Source organism: Elgaria multicarinata, chromosome 3 (assembly GCF_023053635.1).
Source record: "Elgaria multicarinata webbii isolate HBS135686 ecotype San Diego chromosome 3, rElgMul1.1.pri, whole genome shotgun sequence".
NCBI lineage: Eukaryota > Metazoa > Chordata > Lepidosauria > Squamata > Anguidae > Elgaria > Elgaria multicarinata.
In genome coordinates, this window is record NC_086173.1 from 22,605,985 (window position 1) to 22,629,882 (window position 23,898).

The 23,898-nt window shown below is 45.5% G+C and overlaps 2 protein-coding genes across 3 annotated transcripts in view; one reads left to right on the forward strand and one right to left on the reverse strand.

Annotated features, from left to right (window-relative positions):
* Positions 1-23,898, forward strand: part of LOC134394290 (unconventional myosin-Ia-like) — a 66,498-nt gene that overhangs the window by 25,007 nt on the left and 17,593 nt on the right. For both annotated transcript variants that reach the window (XM_063119589.1, XM_063119590.1), the window contains exons 8-21: positions 361-459; positions 1,338-1,441; positions 3,136-3,283; positions 4,195-4,313; positions 6,319-6,405; positions 7,384-7,449; positions 7,771-7,875; positions 9,706-9,768; positions 12,497-12,697; positions 14,947-15,173; positions 15,691-15,891; positions 18,157-18,250; positions 19,169-19,318; positions 21,022-21,090. In XM_063119589.1, the coding sequence (XP_062975659.1) occupies positions 361-459; positions 1,338-1,441; positions 3,136-3,283; positions 4,195-4,313; positions 6,319-6,405; positions 7,384-7,449; positions 7,771-7,875; positions 9,706-9,768; positions 12,497-12,697; positions 14,947-15,173; positions 15,691-15,891; positions 18,157-18,250; positions 19,169-19,318; positions 21,022-21,090 (1,733 nt within the window). The remainder of the gene's footprint in view (positions 1-360; positions 460-1,337; positions 1,442-3,135; positions 3,284-4,194; positions 4,314-6,318; positions 6,406-7,383; positions 7,450-7,770; positions 7,876-9,705; positions 9,769-12,496; positions 12,698-14,946; positions 15,174-15,690; positions 15,892-18,156; positions 18,251-19,168; positions 19,319-21,021; positions 21,091-23,898) is intronic.
* LOC134394291 (retinol dehydrogenase 16-like) overlaps positions 17,128-23,898 on the reverse strand; it is a 50,244-nt gene continuing 43,473 nt past the window's right edge. Inside the window, exon 6 of the mRNA XM_063119595.1 lies at positions 17,128-17,207. Coding sequence (XP_062975665.1) covers positions 17,173-17,207 — 35 coding nt within the window. The 3' untranslated portion in view covers positions 17,128-17,172. The remainder of the gene's footprint in view (positions 17,208-23,898) is intronic.

Genomic DNA, 23,898 nt, shown 5'->3' on the forward strand with positions numbered 1-23,898 from the left:
TCAACACTGGAAAGGGGACCGCATCCTCCACCACACCTGAATGCTGCAGGCTAACTTAGGGGGTAAAATGCAGTCTGTGTGACCTCCCAGCATCAGCCACCTGAGGTGACTACCTCACTCTGCTTAATGGTAGGGCTGGCCCTGGACAAAGTTAATGGCAGAAGGGGCTGCTTGAACAGGAGAATGAACTAGAGGGTCCAACGTTCTTCCATGGATTGATGAAGGAGTAGTGCTAACCACCAGCAGGTGTTTTGCCCCCAGTTATGTATAGCAGCCTAATCTTGCCTTAGGCCCTTCCAATATTTATCTCTCCATTCTCATTCTCTCTCTCTCTCCCCCCCTCTCCCTGTTTATTCTCAGACCTGCTAGAGAAATCCCGGGTAGTGCATCATGTAAAGGGCGAGAGAAACTTCCACATCTTCTATCAGCTCCTGTCTGGAGGCTCTGACCAGTTGCTCAGTATGTCCTTCAAATGTGGGATCTGATGTTTGCGTAGGATTATCCTAAGGAAGGGGACAGAGAGCCCCAGAGGAGACTGTTTGTACTGGGGGAACTGCCGAGGAATCCTGTGTTAGAATTTGGAAGACTCATTTCAAAGGATGGTAGTTTTTGGTGTCAGCCCACTGAGATGTGGCTACCTGAGGGTAATGGGCAGAGTTGGAGGGTTAAAATTGATTGGGAACTTGCAGGCAGCTGGATCCAAGACCTAGCTGAAGGTCTTTTAGCAGGCACTTTCCCAAAAATCTTTGTTCAAAGAGATTGGAAATAAGCCAGCTGTAAAAGAGGAGAGGAGAGTCACAGGGTGTTGTGTTCAAGACCTTACTAGGGGCAGGGTGTTGGGACATTTTACTTTTGAATGCGGGACATGAAAATGGGGAAGACACACTTTTCTACACGAGGTATTTCATGTGAACTCATCATTTCCTATTCACAGTCGTTTATGGGTTCTTTAGACAATGACATACCTTTCCGTGTCTAACCAGCACTTTCACCAGGCTTTTTTAGAGCAGGGAAAATGCGGCACTTAATTGTGAAAGTGAAAGAAAGTGCAGTTTCCATGTAAATATTTGTGCTGTTCTGTTATACTACAGTGCCACCTAGAGGTTATGTGGCAGAAATGCAGGAAAGGAAACGTTCTTTGTGTAATGCTCGGATCTCAATTCTGCGATGAAATCGAAAATAGAGACAACAGATTAACAGACTCGTGTAGAAAAACTCAACATCATGGTGTCAGGAAATGAGCACCCTTGGTGCAAAGGAACCGCTGTGATAAAAGCTTGAGGGCAAGGAGGATGAGAACTAAAAAGGCCATGACAACAGGTCCTTCTCTTCAACAGAACAACTGAGGCTGGAGCGAAACTGCAGCCATTATGGCTACCTCAACAAGGAGGCCTCAAGCTTGCAGGGTATGGATGATGCAGGGAACTTCAGAGTCATTCAGGTATGGGCTGAGCTATGGGTGGTGGGTCTGGGATGCAAATCATGTTGGCCTGGCAGAGGCAAAACGCAACCAATATATACTAATGGAGAACTCATTCTCCGACTGTGGATCTGTATGTGACCAAAATGGTGCCATCCACATACAAGGAGGAGGAGGAGGAGGAGGAGGCAGATTCAGGGCAACCCCAAGGTTTGCAAAGTAACAATTTTTTTAAAAAAAACCTTCAGAGAAAAGAATCCTAAGGGGGGAGCCAACGAGGACTGAGTATGCTTGCTCATTATGGAATGTTGACTGGCTGGGGACACAAAAAACGTGGGGAGGGGAAATGGAATGGAATTTCCTGGAAGGGGGTGTGGCCGTCTGCCCCCCTTCAACAGGAGCACTCCTGTTTTGGATTGAGGGAATTACATTGACACATTGACTTTCAGGTCCAGCTTTTAAAGGTACAGTCAGTCCATGGACCAGCTCCGTGGCACATTAGAACCTGTACAGTTGTATATCCCAGATCTGCATTTCATGTTACCCTGATCCTTTTCACCATACCCAATTTTTGCCATAAAAGCATCACTGGATTTTGCCTTAAATCCCAGTAGATATGCAATGATTCAGGGCGGAAATGCCATTTTTTCTAGTGCTTAAATTTTCTCCAGAAAAATTTCCAGTGCTAAAGTCCATTAGAAACAATGAATGGATGCCAAATGCAAATACCATATTAGGCAAGCGTGGCTGTTTCAAAGTGGTAATTAATGTTTTTCAGGTGATTCAGTATTCCAATAAAAACATTTACATAATATAAAACGTAAATCACATTAAGCATGCTTTAACTTTCCCTCTCAAATATTTCAGATCAAATGCTTAATGGTGCATTTAGACAAGAAATTAACATGGGGTTCTTTTTTTAGCTTGGTTGTTTACTAAATACGAGTAAACATGCTAAACTCAATCATTCTCTAGAGCAGTGGTTCTCAACCTTCCTAATGCCGCGACCCTTTAATACAGTTCCTCATGTTGTGGTGACCCCCAACCATAAAATTATTTTCGTTCTTCTCTACACGATCCATTGTCATGGGATGGTTTGCTAATGAAAATAATACATAACAATAGCTTTAATAATACAAAAGATGATACATGACATAGTTCAGTCAATACAGTTTCCTAAACCATCGGAAATATGTGTTTTCTGATGGTCTTAGGCGACCCCTGTGAAAGGGTCATTCAACCCCCAAAGGGGTCCCGACCCACAGGTTGAGAACCACTGCTCTAGAGGAAGGGTGGTCAGCTTGTGGGCCCTCCAGATGTTTTGGCCTACAACTCCTATCACCCCTCACCATTGGCTATGCTGACTAGGAGTGATGGGAGTTGTAGGCCAAAACATCTGGAGGGCTAGAAGCAGGGTCAATCCTGCTCTAGGGCATCAGACAATTATTATTATTATTTATTTATTTATTTATTTATATAGCACCATCAATGTACATGGTGCTGTACAGCGTAAAAAAATTTCTGATGCAAACTAAAAAAATTCTAGTGCAAGTTACTTTATGCAAATTCCCCTGACTTGCATGAGATTTTTTTCCAATGCAAAGGTTTCCAGAAAACCCACATCACCAAATGCACATGCAGCCTAGCTTGGGTGTGTGGAGGGAGGTGTGCTTTCCCATAATTCATCCTGTCCTCCAATAACTGTTTTCCTGCAGGATGCCATGAAAGCCATCGGCTTTTCCCCCTCAGAGGTGACAGCAGTGCTAGAGGTGACCGCCGTGGTCCTCAAACTGGGCAACGTGCAGCTGGGGGAGCAATTTCAAGCCAGTGGAGCACAATCTTGTGGAATCCAGGATGACAGAGGTCAGCAGGGGTGGGTGGGTGGTGTCATCTCCAGGGTGATGGTGAGGAGCTCAGGCCAAGTTTGTTTGCACCACAGCTCAGGCTTTTAAGAACCTGATTTCTCCATTCCTTCTGTGGACGCCCACAGCCTGGATCCCATTGGCTGCTTAATATTCTCATTTCCATGGTGTCGGCCCTCACTCTAGAAGCAGCTCCTGGGGCTGTTTTCCACATTATTTTTACAACAATGAAAATAAATTGTCAGAAGAGCAATGCCAAAATCTGTCTATTCGTGAAATAATTATATGACTGTGGGGGGTGGGGGGGAGGACCCAAATCCATCACCACTTTTTGGCATGCACCTAATTTTGCAGTTCCCTAGACTGCAGTCTACCAGGCACAGTTATTAAAATTAATAGGGTTTGCTCTGGAGCAATGCTTGGTTGTTTGCGTACGTCAACCTGAGGCGGTCAAACACATGTGAGGGACATATAGCCCTCTCCGTAGCCTGCTTCCACCATGTTCTCCTCCCACTGCCGCCAAATTAAAACCCACCAAACAGGGTAGAGGAAGCATAATTGACATGAGCAGGATGGTGCCTGGGTAGGGTTAACCCTCTCTGCCCAGTACACCAGTCCTCTTCATGAGTGTGTGTGGATGGGGACGGGGAAGCTGCATGTGTGAGGGGGCAATGAGGATGCCAGCCCAGGCCCCACTCAGCACCAGCTCCAGCCATGCATACTACCCTGCAGCCTGCGACCCACCACTACATGTAGCCTTTTGATCACAAAGGTTGCCGAACCCTCTTGTAAACCCTGGCCTTAGTCCTCAACCCTGGTTCTTTGAATTGCAACCTGCTATCAATGTCAGGGAGGAGAACTAATAGGAAATCTGCTGTACTTGCTATCCAGCTCCATGTTTTATTTTTGCAGTGGTACAGGAAATCTGTCAGCTGATCCAGCTGAATGAAAATATACTGGAGCAGGCCTTGTGCACTCGCACAGTGGAGGCCCATCAGGAGAAGGTGGTGACAACCTTGAGTGTCTCACAAGTGAGTGTGGAGTAGAAGGGTGCGTGTGTGCATGAGCGCTCTTTCTGGTATGTTGCCAATACTCATGTACAAATGTTCATTATGATGGTATGTTTGCATTCCAATGTTTTAAAAAAAATATTCACAGAGGCACGAGCATATCATCTCAAATAGTTGAATGTGTTTGGGGGCCTGTAGTGAGTTTGTTAGTGAGCAGAAATATAGACTTCACAGAGTTCCCAAATGCTGCTAAGAGACCTGTGTAGCCTGACACAGTGAGTAGGTTTTAGCAGGCTTTAGCTGACAAGAGTAGGCCTCATTCCCTGGATGGGCCTCTCATAGTTATTTCACCTTTTTCTCATAGAGTCCTATCTCAGCCTAGAGAAGGTGAGAGGTTTTCACTCCTAAGCAAGCACTAGAAGGGCAATTAGTTTCCTAAGCTGAGATATTTGGTAACCTGTGAGAGGGAGGCCCTCACACTTGCTCCTTCTGAGAATGGGGAGGAATGGAGCTTGTCAGCTCCTGAGAGGGAGGGAGGCATCTAGCAGAAGAGCCTATAAAATCCTATCCACAGGCTTTGTGCTTCGCTCTCACTTCAGGGGACAATGGGCATAGTCAGCCTGGAGAACTTTTGTGGCTCCTGGGACCTCTTCTATCTAGCGTGCTATCCCCCCAATAAACACGCAGCTATGAAAGCTTGATTAGCTGAAAAGAGGTGTGGACTTTCTTTGCATGTATATATGTTTCATTCATTTTCTATCAATAAACTCTCATCTTTTTGCACAAGTAGCTTGGTTTTTTTTTTAATCTCAGTAACCAAAAGAATCTGATTGATGACTGGAATCTGGCAGAAGCAGAACCCAGATCTGACACAGGGCCTCAAGAAAAAGTCTTGCTCATGTTGGCTCCCAGCCATTTCAGCCTGACTGGACCATGGTGGGCCAACCATGAGCACATTCTGTTTCACGCTGGAATCTGCACTTGTCACTCAACTGCAAACGTTTCATCAGTGGTGCAAACTCATTTTTGCCAGTATAGAAGATGGGCCATCAAAGTGCAGGAATTTGAATTCAGCCTGATGGTTATAAGGAGCAGAGCCTTTCTGCTGCTGAAACTCTTGGTACTGAATTCCCTCCCTAGGTTAAGTTGGTGAAGACCAAACTGTTCCTCTAGAGAGACCTTTGGGTTAGAAAGCTGAGCTGGTTTTAGATGTGTGCCCCTGTTTTCTGTGCAGTTTTCTAAAATACGCTGTCACTATTTTATTTTCAATGTTTATTGCTTTTTTTGTCAGTGTTTTGTTGTTTTCATTGACTTTGGTTGTTTTATGAGAAGAGTTGTAAGCTGCCCTGAGGACCCTGCTTGGCCAAATATGTGTATGGATTTATTAAGGTGCTGGGCAAGAAAACATAAAAACTATGAATGAGGGGCCTGGGCCAGAGATGGGACTAATAAATAGGTCTTTAATATGAATATAACTTCATTGGTAGATCCCTACAAAAGAAAGTTAAGAACTACTGGGTTACCTGCAAGAGGAGGCTGGTGGCTTTGAAGTCAGTGGGGTGGGGAATCCAGACCAGGTTTCAGTCAGAATTGGTCAAAACTCTAAGGGTGCTGTCAGGGGTGTGAAGCTCCTTTAGAGTTCTGACTAGTTCTAATTGAAACCTGGAGAGGATTCACCACTTAATTGAAATCGGACCCTTCAGCAGATGTAAAAATCCAGGCTTTTGTGGGACACTCTCTGTACTATTACAAATGCAATATATTTCTGTCATGCCTTCTCCCTTCGAAGAATTCTGGGAATTAGCAGATTATTAGGACGATTCTACAAGTCCCATTGAATATATGGGGAATAAGTGATGATACCAGTTTCAACCCAGTTTAGGTATGCAGAGCAGACATGCCCTATTGGAGATGTATTATTCAGAATGTTTTTGCTAGAGTTCTGGGGTTGAATGTTTCGCATTCAGTCTTAGATTTCTGAATTGACTATATCCCATGGTCTAACCACCTCTATCTTGGTTCCTAGGGTTACTACGTACGGGATGCCCTAGCAAAGAACATGTATAACCGGCTGTTTAACTGGCTCGTTAACAGGATCAACGAGAGTATCAAAGTGAGTGTGCATGGTGGAAGCATCAAGCGGATGAAAAGTGTAATGCAGTGTTCTTCTTAGGGTGCATTTGCATGAATCCGAGCAAACAGGTCTAGGTACTCTGGAGCAGGTTAAGGGAGATGTGTCACACTTAATATCTTTGTTTCTATCACACTGGTAAATCCCCACCTGTGATGCTATGAGGGGATGTATCTGTGTTCTTCTCAGTTTTGTTTTCTAGAAAGGCGAGAGAGCCCTTTCTTCTCTCTGTGACAGGGCTGGACAACATACAGCCCTCAGCCTAATGTCAAAACATCCCCTGAAAGCAGTCAGTTTATGCCTCTGCCAAAATGGCCTGTCTAAAAAGCCCCTTCCGATAAGGCCATTAAGTCCAGATTCTAAAATTACCTAACAGCACCACATTTTTAGCTCTGGAATATTCAGATGTTGCTGCTAACTCCTATCTTCCTTCACCATTGGCCGTGCTGGCTGGGGAGGATAGGAGATGTAGGCAATTTTCTGCATGAGATATTTGTTGTGCACTTGTGTTTATAGGTTTTTTAGACAATGTCATGATCCACCAGTTTTGCTTCTGTTATTTAAGAGCACTTCCCCAGGTTTTTTGGAGCAGGGAAAATGGATATTATTTCTGAAAGTGAAAGAAAAAATTCCTACTTGTGTATTTGCACTCCACCTAAAGTTTATATAGCAGGAAAGCAGGAAAGGAAAAGCTCTTGTGTAGGGCTTGGATTTAATTTCTGCAATGAAACTGAAACTAGATACAGCAGTTAACAGCCTCATGTAGAAAAGCTCTAAGGGCGGGATGCAGTGATTGTCATTTTTTTATATGTGAAGTGGTGTTTTGGTTCTGTTTTCATGACTTGGGAAACCAGAGGTAGCTATTCCAAATTAAATGGCTGGGGAAATTGGGAAGTGGTCGTGTCTTTAGGAGATTGTGATCCAGTGAAAATGATCATCACCAGCTTTCTTTTTTCTTAGGTGGAAACAACTGAGCACAAGAAAGTGATGGGTGTTCTGGATATTTATGGCTTTGAGATTTTTCAGGTGAGTGGTGGAATACCTAGAACTCTCTTTCTTAAGGCAGAGATTTGATAAAGGTCTTGGGAAGAAGGTCTGGAACAGAGTGGGGCATGTTGGCGCTTTATAATGTGAGGAGTGTGTGTGTATCTGTGTGAATAGATAAGCATGTGTGTCTATATGCGTGCATTAAATGGAAGAGCACCAACAAGAACTGAACATATGTTGTGGCATGGCTGGAAGGGCATTGTCAATGTTTTCTGTATGGGACAGGGTCCAGATAGCTGCATCCTTTCCCTAGTCCTCTTTTGCTTTCAAAGTTTCTGTTTATCTCTCTCTTCTTCATAGAACAATAGCTTTGAGCAGTTCATTATCAATTACTGCAACGAGAAGCTCCAGCAGATCTTCATCCTGCTGACCCTGAAGGAGGAGCAAGAGGAGTACATTCGGGAGGTAGACATTCCCTCTCCCCGCCATTCCCCACCCCTTCCCGAGCAAGACCTGATACATAGACAGGGGTGTTAATATTCTGTGCAAAAGAACGAATATAGATAAAATAGTGAGGGTACCAATAACTTATAATGTGCAGCTGTCAATAACCTCGAGGGTTCAATACGAGGCTAGGAAGGAAATGGCATATGTATTTTATAGGATTAGATAAACATATTTAAACATGTCTTTTTTTCAAACACAGTGGGGAAACAGATACCTTGATGAGGATCATGGCAGTGTAGGGCAAGGTTAAATCCTCTTTCCCGCCCCCAATGTTCCTCATCAGGATCTGCAAGCAAGTCTGTAGCCCTTGTAGAACCCAAGACATGAGGCAAAATGTACAGAATAGACCAGTGTTGTTATTCCCATTTGGTGGTGGTGAGGTTAGAGCAGTGTAAGACAACTTTGCAGTGTAGTCCAGGGTTGTTATCCAGGCTCCTGGTGTGTTGGTATTTTAGGGAAATGCTGTGAAATTGATCGTAGCAGTGTGCAATTTATTAAGGGCTAGAGGGGGTTGTTCGTATGTATATAGCTTAAAGAGAGCCTGCCATGTTTAGTTCTTGCAGAAGGCCCAAGTGGAGCCTCTCCCATCTTTCTCTTAGTACAGGCCTAGGAGCTGAGACATTGTGCCATGTAGCTCCTCAGAACGTAGCGTTTTCTCATGTATTGTAGTAAGAACTAAAGGTTCTGCCTACAGAACAGAGCTTACCGCAAAATTAACCATGCCCTTCAGCCAAGTAATGGCCCAGGGGCAATTATAGAGATGAAAGGAGTCAGGGGAAGAATTGAGTTGCGAATGGAAAGACATTATTTTAGATACCAGGTCTACCCATTGAGAAACAACAGAAAGGTAGATCTGGTACACAGATTTTTCAGAGGCCACGTCTACCTATCTGGGTAGACATGGTGCCCAGGCCTTGTCATTTTTAGCAGAAGTGGTGGGCCTCTTCTCTGATGTTATCAGAGCTTTTTTTAAAAATGTGCAACCATACACAAAACGGGCAGTTTGAGCCAAAAAAAAAAAAATGTAATTCCAAAAGAACATTGCTGCAGTTCAAAATTCAAGCCATGTAAAAGTTGTGTGGTTAGCAGATGGCTGATCACAACGTGACAAGTAAGTTTAGGGTCCTCTTGAACCCGAAACTTGATCAAGCATACCCAGTTTTCCTCCCACTGGTAAAGGCACTCCCCACAGGCACAACTACTACTTTTAGAGTTACCTCCCCCAACCTGGTGCCCCCCAGATGTTTTGGAGTTACCCATCAGCCTCAGCCGATATGGAATGCTGGGAGTTGTAGTCCAAACATCTGCTGGGTACCAGGTTGGGTAAGACTGCTCTAGAGAGTGGAAAGAAGGAAATCATTCCAGGCAAATTATGTGAAGTTGTCAATGTTACGATAAGGGTAATGATGCCATAAAATATCCAATATGATATTTTTAAGACAGCTGTACTGTTTGTGCATTTGGGTCTTTTCCTAGGTGTTTTTTTTTAATCCCTCGAAATAAAGTTTTGTTGGGAGTTCATGATGCTTCTAGAATATAACATTCTTCTGCATTAGTGCTGTTCAGTTCCCAGGTTCTTGTACTAGCTTCTAAATGTCGTGGAATGCGATGCTAAGCAACAAAGTGCACACAGAAGGAAAGGGCTCAGGTGTACTGTAGTACTGTTTGCTATGTGTGTGAATTACAGCCACAAACGGCTGTGCACTGCAGCTTTGCTGCCTTGATAAAATCCGGCGGTCACCCATGGTGAATGGTGGGTGTTGTTATAACATTCTTTCTCCCCCTCAGGGCATTACTTGGACCCCTGTGGACTTTTTTGATAACAGCATCATCTGCAACTTGATAGAGGATGTAAGTTGTTTTCAAAACTGTGGAGGATATAGTGGACGAGGGGGTTGGTTTCGGTCCAGAGGGCACCCCTTCACTTGCATAGCCATTCTTTTCTTCCGGTATTGCAGAAGTCAATGGCATGGGCTTTGGGTTGGGAAGCTCAGGTTCAAAGCTTGGGTTCAAATTATTATGAATATATTGGGTTGGATCCTAAGAAAAATTAACTTAAGCAAGTTTGTGGGAGGAAAATTTCCAGCCACATGTAATGCCTGAAAAGTCTTTTCTTAGGGTTGGGGGCTCGTTATGGAAAATATGGGATAGGGCGTGGGAGGAGAGGACAGGGCACTTTCTGTGAATTGGGCTAACAAGAGCAGCAGCCGAGGGTTAGGAACTTTTGTTTTGTTCTTCTTGGGAAATGGGTAAGAGAAGAGAGAAAAGCCAATGGACAGAGGCTGCTTTTTAACCACACCTGCAAGGATGAGGCTGGAGAAACGAACAAGGATTGGGGGACAGGCTAAAGACACTGGGTCGCGCTGGCTAGAAGTCACACGTAGGGGGGGATCTACACTACTGCTTTAAAGCGCTTTATAACAGTTTTGACAACTGTTGGGGCCCAGGACACACTGCATATACAGGTTTCAAAACGTTTTCAAAGCGCTTTAAAGCGCTTTAAAAGCAGTAGTGTAGATCCCCCCATGGGAAGCCCAAAAGACTGACTGCAACTCCTCCTTGCTAGAGGCTGCGCCCCAATTCTGATAGCTAAAAGTAATATCCTAGATAGCACATACCGACTGTACCTTCATAGACTCCTCCTGGTGTTAAACCCCGAGCCTTCATAGACCAAGGCTTTGTCTTGACAAGCACAGGAAGAAAGTGCATTGCTCTTATTCTCCACAGTATGATGAACGTAAGAAGTGCCCTGCTGGATCAGACCAAGGTTCTATCTAGTCTAGCACTCTGTTCACACAGCAGCCAACCAGCCATCAGCCAGGGATGAACAAGCAGGACATGATGCAACAGCACCCTCCCACCCATGTTTCCCAGCAACTGTGCACACGGGCTTACTGCCTCGAATACTGGAGATAGCACACAACCATCGGGGCTAGTAGCCATTGATAACCTTCGCCTCTAGGAATTTATCCACCCCCCTTTTAAAGCCATCCAAATTGGTGGCCATCACTACATCTTGTGGTAGTGAGTTCCCTAATTTAACTATGCACTGTGTGAAGAAGTACTTCCTCTTATTTGTCCTGGATCTCCCACCAATCAGCTTCATGGGATGACCCCGGGTTCTAGTCGTCTCTGCTCCATCAGTGCTCTATGGCAGAACTAGCTGTCCCTAATACCTGGATTGTCAATGCTGGGGAAAATATACTTCCAGGTGGGGAGTGCGCAGGAGTAGTAACTCCCCCCCTCCCCATCATGCCCACCGTTCCGAGAAGAAGCAATAATCCCAAGTTAATGAAGGCAAGATCTGAAGGGAGGATCTGCACATTTGTGGAGGGAGCTTTTATCCTTTACTTTGCTGATGCACAGCTGTGCATCTCCCTTTTATAAAAATAGAGGTCTGTGCGTACCCTGACAGTTTGCTAGAATGGGGTGAAATGGGTGCGTGGGTGCTCCCTACAATCTCCCTGGGATAAACTCCCTCCACAAATGCGCAGTTTCAGATATAAATTGGGGTGAATTAACACAGCATCAGAGAAGTTAATTAACGCAACCCTGTCATCTGCCTGGCTTCTGGCAGCCAATGAGGGGTCGCCATGCACCCCCGGCTCGGATCTGGAGCAAGGTCACATGGCGAAAGGGCCGTGGTGACTTTGCTTTGAAGAAAAAAGTTGGGGTAAGTTCCTGTCTTTTTTACCGCACAGCTTGAACGGTGGCTGTGAGTCGGCAGCTGCATCATATAAGTGACCCAGCCCCACTGCGTGGTCGCTGCAGAGCCTAGAAGACAGATAGGCCGTTTCTACACCTGCCTTTTTTCCAGGGCTTGTCCCGGGATCATCCCTGTGCATGCAAATGACACACGGGATCCCGGGAGCAGGCAGGGACGATCCCTCCATTTGCCTGGGATAATCCTTAGGTGTAGAAAGGGCCATTGACAGTCCCTAAGAGTGTTTTGAAAAAGGGTTTGAAGGGAGAGTGGTTGTATCGTGTAAGGGTTCTGGAGAGGCATTCCGGGCATAAGAAGCAGAAAGAAAGAAGCAGATCCTCACATGCATTTTTGTGTACTTTCTTGACTAATAAACGATTTTTGTGTGCAATTTTCTTAACATAATGGGTTTTAACACAATTTCCCCTAATTTATTTTTTTTTGTGTACATTTTTGAATAGGAGCTATGAGTTGGGAATGTGCCAGTTCCCATTGATCTCACCAGTGATGTCACTGGTTGTCTTTAGGCAAGCAACTCTATTAGCTAAGAAGGGACAAGCCTGTTCGTTTCAGTTTCTCTGAAACTGAAGATTTCTCCAACCTTCACTTCGCTTCCATCTTGAACTTTTAGAATTTCTCCAGTCTTATGATCGGCTTATCCCGAACTTTGAGAATATTTTTCTTTAAACGTTTGCATGAAAATTCATAAGCATTTCTGGGCACATTTAACCCTCCTTTCTTTTCCGCTCGGTGGTACAGACATGCTGCTTTCTCCCCCTCCTTCCCTGTCAGCCAGGAGAGATGCCCAGTCTATCCTGGGTTGAGGTCAGAGAGGGTTGAGAGGTCCTGTATCGTAACTGGTCTTTCTTTGCCTAGAACAAAGGTGGGATCCTGGCCATGTTGGATGAGGAGTGCCTACGCCCAGGGGCGGTGAACGAAGCCACATTCCTAAATAAACTCAACCACGTGTTTGAGAAACACCAGCGCTACGAGAGCAGAGTCACCCAGAACACCAAGCATATCATGGATGCTACCTTGTCTGCCAACTGCTTCCGTATTAATCACTATGCTGGCAAGGTCAGTGGTGCTGGGAGTCTTTTTCAGTTCTTGGTGGCAAGAGTGTGGGACGTAGGAAGGCTCCAATCTGGAAGTGTGGTGGGCTTAGAGCGGGGTGTGGAAGCTCTGGCCTGTGAGCCTAATCTGGCCCATGGAGGCTTGTGCTCCCTCCACAGGCCCTGGCCCCACAGTCCAGAAGCCTCATGCCCCCCCTACCAGGGGCTGGGGAAGGAGGCGGGGAGAGGACTTTCCAGTCTTGGTCGAAAATAATAATAGGGATCCATCCCCACTGTTATCTCCAATCACAGGTTGGTAATAACAGGTAGGTGATCCCCCTACACTGCTCCACCTCCTTGGAGGATTCCCCAGTCAAGGCACTGAGTAGAGGAGCAGTCTTCCATCGGCACCTAACTCAGGGAGGCTTTGCTCCACCCAGACTTCCCCTAGCAAGGGAAAGCCCATGTGGAGCAAAGACCAGCCGGCCCAGTCAAGGCCATCCGATCTGAAATGTCACAAGTCCACCTAAGAAGCAGTACAGTATAACACAAGAGCTTATAGTTGCTATGAACTAGTGAGGCTATAAAGCACCTGTTGTCCCAGGGGTCCTGAGTGCACCTCCAATGGCACCTGCACACCTCTTCACTCCTTGCTTGCTTCAAAAAAAAAGTTTTTAATAAAAAGTTGAAAAAGTGTTAGGGTGCCAGGTTCTCCTTCCTCTTCCTGAACCTGCTGCTGATCTGCTGATTAGCTGTTCAGAGGACAGGAAGAACAAGGAAGGCAATGAGGGCAGAGGGAGAGAAAGAGAGGCTGGAGGCTGGGAGCAAAGAGAAGCAGCAAGATAAAGTGGGGAGAGACAGGGCAAGGCTAAGAGCTAGGAAGGGAGAGAAAGGAAAAGGCTAAGGATGGGGAAGGGAGACAAGGATAGGGTGACCATATTTGGGAAACCAAAAAGAGGACGCCCAGTGGTGGTGGTGGGGGGGGGAGAAGTGTGCTTTCCAGGGCCTCTGGAAAGCATGTCATTCCTCTTGCCATGCTATTGGCAGCTGTCATTAGCGTGGAGGTTGTGAACCACCTGCTTTCCAGAGGCCCAAGAAAGCACACTTTTCCCTCCTCCACACCTATCGGGGCCTTAAAGTGTGTCATTCCTGTCCCCCCCCCTGCTCCAATAGGGGCCTCCAGAAAGTGCATCATTCACCCCTCCACACTAAAGCTTGTCTTAAAGGGGAAAGTGTGTCATTGCAGGACATTATAGGAAATTACAGAAAATCTCCCCTGACACCCAGGATAGAACAAAAACCAGGACAAATACGGGGAAATCCTGACAGTTGGTCTCCCTAGTGGGGAGAGAAGTAGTCAGGCTAGAGCCTGGGAGTGGAGAAAAAGAGAACAAAGGGGGAAAGAAAAAGAGAGCAAAGGGGAAATGCCAACAGAGCAGGCCAGGAAGCATCTCTTACAGCTCCCTTACAGCCTCTAGCCTCACTATTTCTCTCCCCTGCACCAATACACCTCTTGAATAACCAGGGCCCCCACGGCAACCATTATATGAGTAGCCATATCCACCATGTGAGCCATTTTGTAGTGCCTACAGCAGTATTTTCAATTTCCCAAATATGGCCATGGGTCCAAAAAGTTGTGGACCCCTCTGTTAACCTGTGTATTCAGCAGTACCTCCCTCCCTCTATGATATGCATATGCTTCCAGTTACATTAAGATAGTACAGGAGAGGCAGGAATAACTTAGGGGATGGACAAACTTAGGGGATGGATGACAAAGGTTCTAACTCAGGAGTGGGGAACGTGCCGCCTGCAGGCCACATGCACTCAGCCGGGCTTTTTCGTGGCCCTCACAGTCTTCCCATTGCTGCTGCTGAATTTGCCATGGCAACAGCAGCAGCCCAAAAAGTTTGCAGCTGAAATTTGGTGGCATCACAGTGGCAAAAAGGTATGCAAGGGAGCACAGTTTTTCTTCAAAATGAGCCATGTGCTCCCCACATGCCTTGTTTTAAAGAAAAATCAATGTACGTTTGCTGCAACAAATTTGGTGATGGGAGCAGGGGTGTGGCCCCCAGTGGATTCTGTGTGGGTGGGTGGGTGAATTGGCCCCATAGGTGGCTCACCCCTGTCTTAATTGAGATGACAAACCTGTGTAGGGCCTGAATGTTTAGGTCTGAAGGCCCCCTTCTCTCACCTTCTACTTGAGCCTTCTCAGTGTCCACTACCAGATGTGCCTGAGCTGAGGCCTACTTCACTGCTGACCCTCTTCCACTTCAGGTGACTTACAATGTGGCGGGATTCATAGAAAAGAACAACGATCTACTCTTTAGAGACCTGATGCAAGCCATGTGGAAGGCCAAGCATGCGCTCATGCGCAGCCTCTTTCCTGAAGGGGACCCCCAAAAAGCCTCACTCAAGCGTCCACCCACTGCTGGTTTCCAGTTCAAAGCCTCTGTGATCACCCTCATGAAGAACCTCTATTCCAAGAACCCCAATTATATCAGGTTGTGTGTGTGTGTGTGTGTGTGTGTGTGTGTGTGTGTGTGTGTAAGCTCCATCCAATGAGCTTTTCATTGCACGCTCGTTACTGGGCACTAACGGATTCCTCAGAGGTCCCTCACATGACGTCATCTGCCTCTCACACGCCTTCCGCCCCTTCTGGTCTTCCTTGAGCTGCAAAAAACCCCAGAAAAATGGCAAAATGTTTTTTAAACTGAAGTTGCTGCGCTCTCCCGCTGTGTGTGGGAGAAGCAGCGTGTTCACAACGAGGGACTGAATGGCCCTCGTGCACCTAGTTTACTTCCTGTTTGAAAACAGGAAGTAACTCTGTGTGTGTGTGTGTGTGTGAGAGAGAGAGAGAGAGAGAGAGAGAGAGAGAGAGAGAGAGAGAGAGAGAGAGAGAGAGAGAGAGAGAGAGAGAGAGAGCTGGGAAATATTTGGAAACTGTCCAGTCTACTGACAGAAATAGGAGGCTAACAATTCATCTCACTCAATTTGTTCTTATGTTCCCTTTGCTGCCAGGTGCATCAAGCCCAATGACACCAAAAGGCATGCTGTGTTCACAGATGAGCTGGTTCGGACTCAGGTGCGTTACCTTGGCCTCTTGGAGAACGTGAGGGTCCGGCGGGCTGGCTATGCCTATCGGCAGGCTTATGGCCCATGTCTGGAGCGTTACAAGATGCTCAGCAAGAACACCTGGCCACAGTGGAAAGGAAGCGCCAGGTAAACTGCAGACACTGCGGTGTGCTAGAGACGGTGCTGCGGTCAGAGGCTGGGGTCAACAGAATGCCGAGAGGGCGGGGGGTGGGGAGTGTTTTCTTTCTTTCTTTTTATTTATTAAAACATTTATATCCCACCCTTTGACGGCTAAATCCACCAGCCTGCTGACTGGTTGGATTTTACTGTTTTAAAATTTCACATTGGTTTTAATATATGAATGGTTTAATTTGTTTTAGAATTGTATATGTATTGTTCTATTTTATATGTATGGTTTTATCTGTACGCCGCCCTGAGATCCTTGTGATACAGGGCGGGATATAAATGTTTTAATAAATAAATAAATAAATAAATCACCAGAATCTCAGAGCGACGTACAGATAAAATCATACAGACAGTATAAAACAATCAATTTACATAACTAAAACCAAATTAACACATTAATCAAGCTAAACCAGTCTAGAATTTTAAAAAAACTATTAAAACTATATACAACCTTGGTGAATTTAGCCATCAAAGGCTTTGTTAACTTGGTGCCAAAATGAGGCTGGCACCAGTCAGGCCTCCAAGGGGAGGGCATTCCACATCCAGGGGGCCACAACAGAGAAAGCCCTCCCCCATGTTTCACCATAGCATATGTCTTGCACCGGTGGGATGCAGAGGAGGGCTCCTCCAACAGACATCAAATCTCAGGCAGGCATATATAGGGAGAGGCACTCCCTATAGTATCGAGGTCCCAAGCCGTTTAGGGCTTTAGACGCCATTACCAACACCTTGAATTATGACCAGAAGTGTATAGGCAGCCTGTGCAATTCCTTTAAGACTGGCATCATATGGTCTTTGTGAGTATCCAATGGTTTAGTAATGCTGTGGTTGGCAGGTGGGTTGGGATTTTATTTTATTTATTAAACTATTCTTATCTTGCTCCTTAGCCAAAAAGGGTTTCCAGAGCGGCTTACGTGCTATTACATAAAAAAGATGGCTCCTCCTGAAAGCTTGCAGTCTTAAAAGATACGACACACAAGGAAAATGGGATGGGGAGGGAAGAGGAAAAGCTCATGTAGTCTTTCCGCAGGTCTAGCAGAATGGCCCAGTTTCCCCTCTCATCTCCCTCAGCATAGCCTGATGGAATGGCTGCTGGTGCTGACAGCTGAGGGAGAAGGAGCCTTCCTGGGGGCTTGAATTTGAATACTCTCCATAGCTCTTCCACAGTTCAGCTGTAGCTCTTGAGCTAGCAAGGGCGACGCATTTTTCAGTTCCTGCCGTACTCTCCAAGATGCCAACAGACTAGTGGCCGTCCACCGAAGGGAAAGGGGAAATATCTGACATGCAGGAGAGAGAATTAACTGGATTTATTATTTATATATGGAATGCCTAAGAGTAAAAAGAAAGAAAAGAAATTCTAATCACAAATTCATATTTTTTAAAATTAAAGTTAATTTCCCCTTTTGCGGTGTAGGCTGAAATAAATAACCCATTTATTTCAGAAACAATATGTTGAGGGCAAAAGTTTTAATTTGAAATATACCATTATTTTATTCAGAGATCTTAACATATGGGACGCATCTGTCCCACATACTGTAGAAATATACTTTGCTCCTTCTATGCCCACCCAGAGTTTGTTTTTTGAGTGTGTGGTGCCACCATGGGGCTGTAGGGCTGTAGGTCATCCCACCAAAATTCTGGCAGCAGGCTTCCAGTCCATAACGTTGAGATGCCAGCTGGGAGACCTGAGCCTTAGCTAGCCGGGGCTTTATCCCGGGGCAATACCCGGGATCACCCTTGTGCATCCACATGACGCACAGGGGATCCTGGGATCAGGGAGGGATCATCCCTCCCTTGCCCCAGGATCTCGCCCTCCACTTTAGGCCCGGTTTTTCCGTGGTCTAGGGCTGAGCATCCCGGTTTGTCCCAGTTCCTCGTGGTTCCTTGTGAGGAGTTGGGACCCGCGCATAGGGGTTGGGGAGAGCAGAGAAAATATATATTTTCAAAAAGGACTTACCTTTTGCACACAAGTGGTCATGCGCTCCTGTCTCTTTAAAAACTGAGGTCGTCGCGCGCCACGTGTGAACAGAGGGGGAGATCGCGCAATAAAAATATCGCAGGATCTTCACCCCTCCATCCTGCTAGACCGCTAGGTCTAGCTGAGGCCCTGGTCTGTGGTGGAGAACCACCATGCTGCCTGACATTGGGCACACGGGCAAGTCAGCCCCCCACCCCCCCACCCGCTTGATCTCTGGTCTCCTTCCCTTCTTCTCCTTCCTGGTGCAGGGATGGTGTTCAAACCCTCTTGAGCAGCCTACCCATTGAACCCAAGGAGCTGGCATACGGGCACACTAAGATCTTCATCCGAACACCACGCACGGTAAGCTGTGGTGTCATGGGCTTGGGGTGCGTGGGGAGGGGATATAGGGCTATGCTTATCAGCACTCCAAGAGTGAAAGGGAAGAAAGGTGACCGTTCTTATTGCTCTGTGTCAAACATTCGCCACTTTGAATTTTCCAGCAATTCGGAAGCTTTTCCTGAAAATGGGATGTTATGGGATGTTTGTTTCCCAGGCTCCTGCTTATGTCATGTCATCTCCTCCCTGACTGCTGCTTCTTCCTTGCCCTTCCAGTGATTCCACTCAATGATTCCACAGTGACAGATATGGAGTGTCTCTACATTGTGGGGGAAAAACGTTACTATTTTTTCTTCTTCTTTGGTCTTTCCATGATAACTATGGCTCCTTGAGACGGTGACCAATGGTGACCACATGATTTGTAATTGAAAACTTCCCCTCTTGGCAATGCTTCATAAACTTAAATGAAACAGTGCCACCTAGTGCCCCGCAATATCCTGCTATAATTTTAAATAGCGCACTATCTCTGAACTTTTAAAAAGTAAGATTACCGGGGGAAGGCATGGGAGAAGTCCTGGAGGTTGACAGCATCATGTAAAGGACCTGCAAACTTCAATGAGAGGCCAATCATGAGGGTGCAATAAATCGCTCATGTAGCTCACAACATGACACGGCCAACCAGATTTGACTAGGTCACAAATTCACCACGGTGAATAGTCACCATGGTTAAAGCCATGGTTTAAGGTGTCTTCTGAACACTGCCCGGCTTTCTGGCTTAACCGCTGTGGTTAAAGCCGTGGTTTAGGGTGTCTTCTGAACTGGCTCCCATTACAATAGAAGTTTGAGGAAATGTTAAAGCTACTTTTTAATGCTGATCAGGGTAGATGTCCTGTCTTCTCGAATCTGACCCTGCACTGATGTTTTTCAACCCTCCCCTCACAGCTTTTTGATCTGGAGGCCAGACGCCACCAGCGACTACAGGAACTGGCTGCCATGATCCAAGCAGCCTTCCGGGCTTGGAAATGCCGCAAGCGCTATCAACAGATGCGCCAGAGCCAGATCCTGATCTCTGCCTGGTTCCGGGGACATGCGGTATGGCGCAGATATATGCATGTGTGGATGTGTCTACATGCTTGGATGCTAATTGCCTTGGCAGGTCTCATTGCCCTTGGTATTTTGCAAAACTATTATTGTTATTATTATTAATCTTTTTGCCCTTTACTGTGACTTTTAACAATACAAAACAAATCGTGAAAAGAAAAATGGAAAAAGAACAGAAAATTACATGCACAGAAATATCAATCTTCCATTAAGTACAGCATTCTTTAAAAAAAGGGGGGGGGATTATGCATACGTTTTAAGAAAGGCAGACCAAATATCCATATATCTATCCACTCCCAAGTGTTGCCTATATACCACCCGTTCAAATGTTGATAATGTTTTTAGGTCCTTAATCCATTGCATTATGGGAGGCGAACATTTATCCTTCCTTCCAACGTAATAATATCAGTCTTTTGGCTGTTATAAGGGCTTGGTGGTGGACCAATTTTAAAGGTTTGCCTAGTGTGCACCATGAGGAATAGACACGCTACATTAAATACAGAGAGTGCAGCTGATCCTCATGATTTTGGCGCCAATTGAGCAGGGCAGGGAGAGGGTTCGTCCCTGCAGTGAAGGAGGGGTAATGTTGGGAGAAAAAAGTGACTAGGTGGGAAGGTTTAAACCTCCCCTACTCACACATGGCAATGCCAGTCCAGTTCACGGGTCCCACCTGCTTACATGAAGGCAGGCACAGGCAATGTGGTCACCATGGGCACCAACATACCAGCAAATACTTTCCTGGGAGAACATCAAGTTCTCCCCCGCCCACTTTTTTTTTTAAAAAAGAACATATTTTCTTACTGGCACCTGGGATTGTTGTGAAATAGGTTTCCCAGGACAGCTACTCAAATTGCCAGATATGCCCCTGGCCCCAAGAAGATTGATTATACCTACACTAAGGTAAATAAAATGTTAAAGTTCAGCTACACGCTACATATTTAATGCAGTGTGTCGTTTAGACCTCAGTTGTACAGTACCTGGTTGGCTTGTGAATCTGTAATGATTTGCCCCTCAGTTGATGTCCTAAAGCTATATCTACACCACAGACTTCAAAGGGTTCAACAGCTATTCTCTCTTCTCAGGGATCTCTGGGAAATGTAGTGCTGGGAAAGGACTCAGTAACTTCTAACAGAAGCTTTTCAGTACCACTATCAAACTACAATTCCCAGGATTCTTCAGGTGAAGCCATAATAATTAAACCCATAGCAGTGACTCCAGCTTTGGTGGGGAGGGGATCCTATTCTGGGTTTTAGTTACGTTCAGCCAGAAGTCTACAGGAACTATTCAAGGTCCTGCACAATTTTTGGGATAGGGTTCAGCACCTTGGATAGATTCTTTTGACTTCTGGCTGGTTGGAACGAAAACCCAGAATGGAATCTCCGCCCCAGAGAAACTGGAGCCACCAGCCTTCCCTAGTTAAACCTGTATAAAACCAAGATAGGTTTGTAGTGCAGATTGCCCTGTTCATTGCTTCTATGAATTTGCAAGTCTTTGTTGCCTAGTGGCAGTCTTTTACAAGGAAGATTCCATGGGGGAAACTGCATGAACCAGCGTAATATGGCATAGAAGGAATTTATACCAGGATAAAACTAGGCAAATGTTGCAAAACCATAGTGTCTGCTCTTTTGTGGTGATCAAATGAGGCCTTGTGTGTGTCTGCCTCTCTCTACTAAGGTGAACGTTTTATTTTGCAGCAAAAGAAGAAATATGCAAAGATGAAATCGTCTGCTGTTCTTATCCAGTCCAATGTCCGAGGTTGGAAGGTGAGAGGGGTGAAACCAGGAAGCTGGATATAAACTAGGTCTATAAGCACCTATGAGGTTCTAGAACAGTGGTTCCCAAAGTGGGCGGTACTGCCCCCTTGGGGGCAGTGGGATTGCATAGGGGGGCATTAAGAGGCAAGGGGGCGGCGGGGTGTGTGTGCTCGAGGTGGTCTTTTCTGAGAAGCACCTCTCCAGAAGGTATTAAAACCCAGGGACGTTTTTATGGGAGAAGGTTGGTCCCAAGCCAAATAGGGGATCCACATATGTATTAATACCATTTAAGAAGAGTCGTTTTAAAGGTTAATTGCTATCCTACACTATGGAGAGTGGTTCAGAAGCTCCTGGTTGCATTTCCAACATCATATTTGGTGGAATGTGGTTTTAGTGTGGTCTGCCTACTTCTCTCCAAACAAAGAAATCAACTCCAGATAACTAAACGTGGTGATTTAAGACTCATGTTAAATGACTTTAAACCAGACATTGAGAAACTGGCATCAATCCATCACATTAAGAATTTACAGAATAGTGAGGTACTCTACCCTAGTTACTAAATGTGATATCTAATATCCTTGCTTAATGACTATCAAACTGAAAAGATGATATCACTGGATCAAGTTTAGTTGAATAAACTAAAAAAAGTTAATTGGATTTTGAATAAACAATCAATTAATTGTTACTGTTTTGAATTTTATTGTTATCTTCCTTAGTAGGTCGTTGAAAACCACTATTCTGAATAATGATTTTTATAGTGTGTGTGTGGGGGGGGGGCACTGGGCATGAATTTGTGGAACCAAGGGGGCGGTGACCTGAAAAAGTTTGGGAAACACTGTTCTAGAACGATGGGGAATCTATGTTCTGTGGAGGTTCCTCATTCAGCCTGCCATCTTCTCTCCTCCCCCCACCCCCACAAGCCTTGCCCCACTGGGGTTTCCCCCGCAAGGCAGCCCCTTTCTACATGGCTGAGCTGTGGGAATGCTCTTATCTCCAAAACAGTGGAGTTTCCCAGGTCAGCACTACAGAAAGGCAGCTCTTATCTCTGATCATGGGGAAACGTGGTGGAGTTTCCCAGCTCAGCACTAGCGTAAGGATGACCTTTCTGTAGCACTAAGCAGGGAAATGGATGATGAGAAGCAGGCAGGGCTTTGGAAGGTGGGGGGGCACCCCCCTGACATCATCTGCCTGGGGTGGGGTCTTCCAGGAGCCACTCTGGGCCACCGGGGCCAAAACAATCCCCCATCCCTGAGTTAGTTGAAGCAAATAATTTTTTTTTAAGATGTGTGTCTTTTAATGACTTGTGTATTCCTGAGGTTCCTAATGTGCCTATAGACACCTCCGTTGGCACCCACCAGGTTTCCTGCCCTCGTGCTATTTTAAGGTTTTTTAAATTTACTCCCAACCCCGAGAGGTTGGTAAGCTGCAAAGCGAAGTGTGATCCCGACCAAGAAGTATTCTTAGAAAATAAAAAGTGGCTGTTATCTAGCACTTAATTTTGAAGTGTGTGCAGATGCCCCCCACCCAAAGCTGTGGGGAAGCTGGGAGTGTTTCTAGGGAGAATTTGGGGAGGGGGGGCTAAATGGGTTGGTGGGAAGTATGGGGAGGAGTTTTGCTTGTGTTCTTCCTCTGTGTGTGAGTGCATGCATCTTATCCTTGGGGCGGGGGGGTTGCTAGCTTGGTTTGCATGAGGAGGTTGGTGTGGTGTGTCCTTTTGTGCGTGTGGTATGTGTGTTTTGCTTGTTTTGGGGTGGGGGCTTGGGGTGGCTATGTGGTGAGTGAACTGTGAAATTCTATGGTCCTTACAATCCTGAGAAAGTATCACTGCACCAGTGATATTGTGCTGGCCTAACCCCAACACTGATGCAACATTGCAAAAATGGGTGGCGTGAGGTAGGCGTCAGAGTGGAATGAGGTGCAGGGCTGCACCTCATTCCACTCTGATGCTGGCATCTTAAACTCTTGAAGATCTCAGATCTGCTCCTCACGGCAGAGTCGCATGGCACTAGCAAAGAGATGGTGTAAGTGAAACCACTCCAATTGAAGTCAGTGGAGTCAAACACTGCTGTCCCACCTCCTCCCATGACAGAGATGGACAGGATAGAGCCTTGGACTCTGGTTGTATTACACAGATGCCAGTGAATTGCCAGTGCTATGGGGCCACTCACCTCTTTGTGAAAAGACCCTGGTGGAGTTCTCTTTGTTTTCCTGGCACCTGCTCCCTGTTGTTTGCTCCTGTACACAAGCATTTCTTTTCTTTTCTTTTTAATTTTTTTTTATTAGTTTTCCACATTAATTAGACATAAAACATTACAATAAAGAAAACATCAAACAACTACTACATACATGTTGAATAAATGTTGAATACATATGTATTGAGTAAATATTAACTATAAAATATCATACTATAACATAATCATTCTTAACATAAGTGTGCACCCTCCACCTCGGGATCTATTCCTGATTCCAAAAACTTATCGTTTCTTCTGCTGGCGGTTTCCCACTTCCCTTAGTAAACACAAATATTAGGAACTGTTTCCAGATTCCTTCAAACTCATTTATTTTAGTTACGCCTTTTCTCCACTTAATATTACAAGTCAGTTTATCATTAATAGCTATATCCCATACTTCTTTATACCATTCTTCAATAAGGTATTCCCCTTGAATCTTCCAGTTCCTAGCTACCATCAATCGTGCTGCAGTCAGCAAACTCGATATCAACTCTTTAGTTTCTTTTCCACATTTTATATCTTCAAATAGTGACAGTAATGCAATCTTTGGTGTTTGTTCTATTTTCATTCCCACTATTTCTTCAAT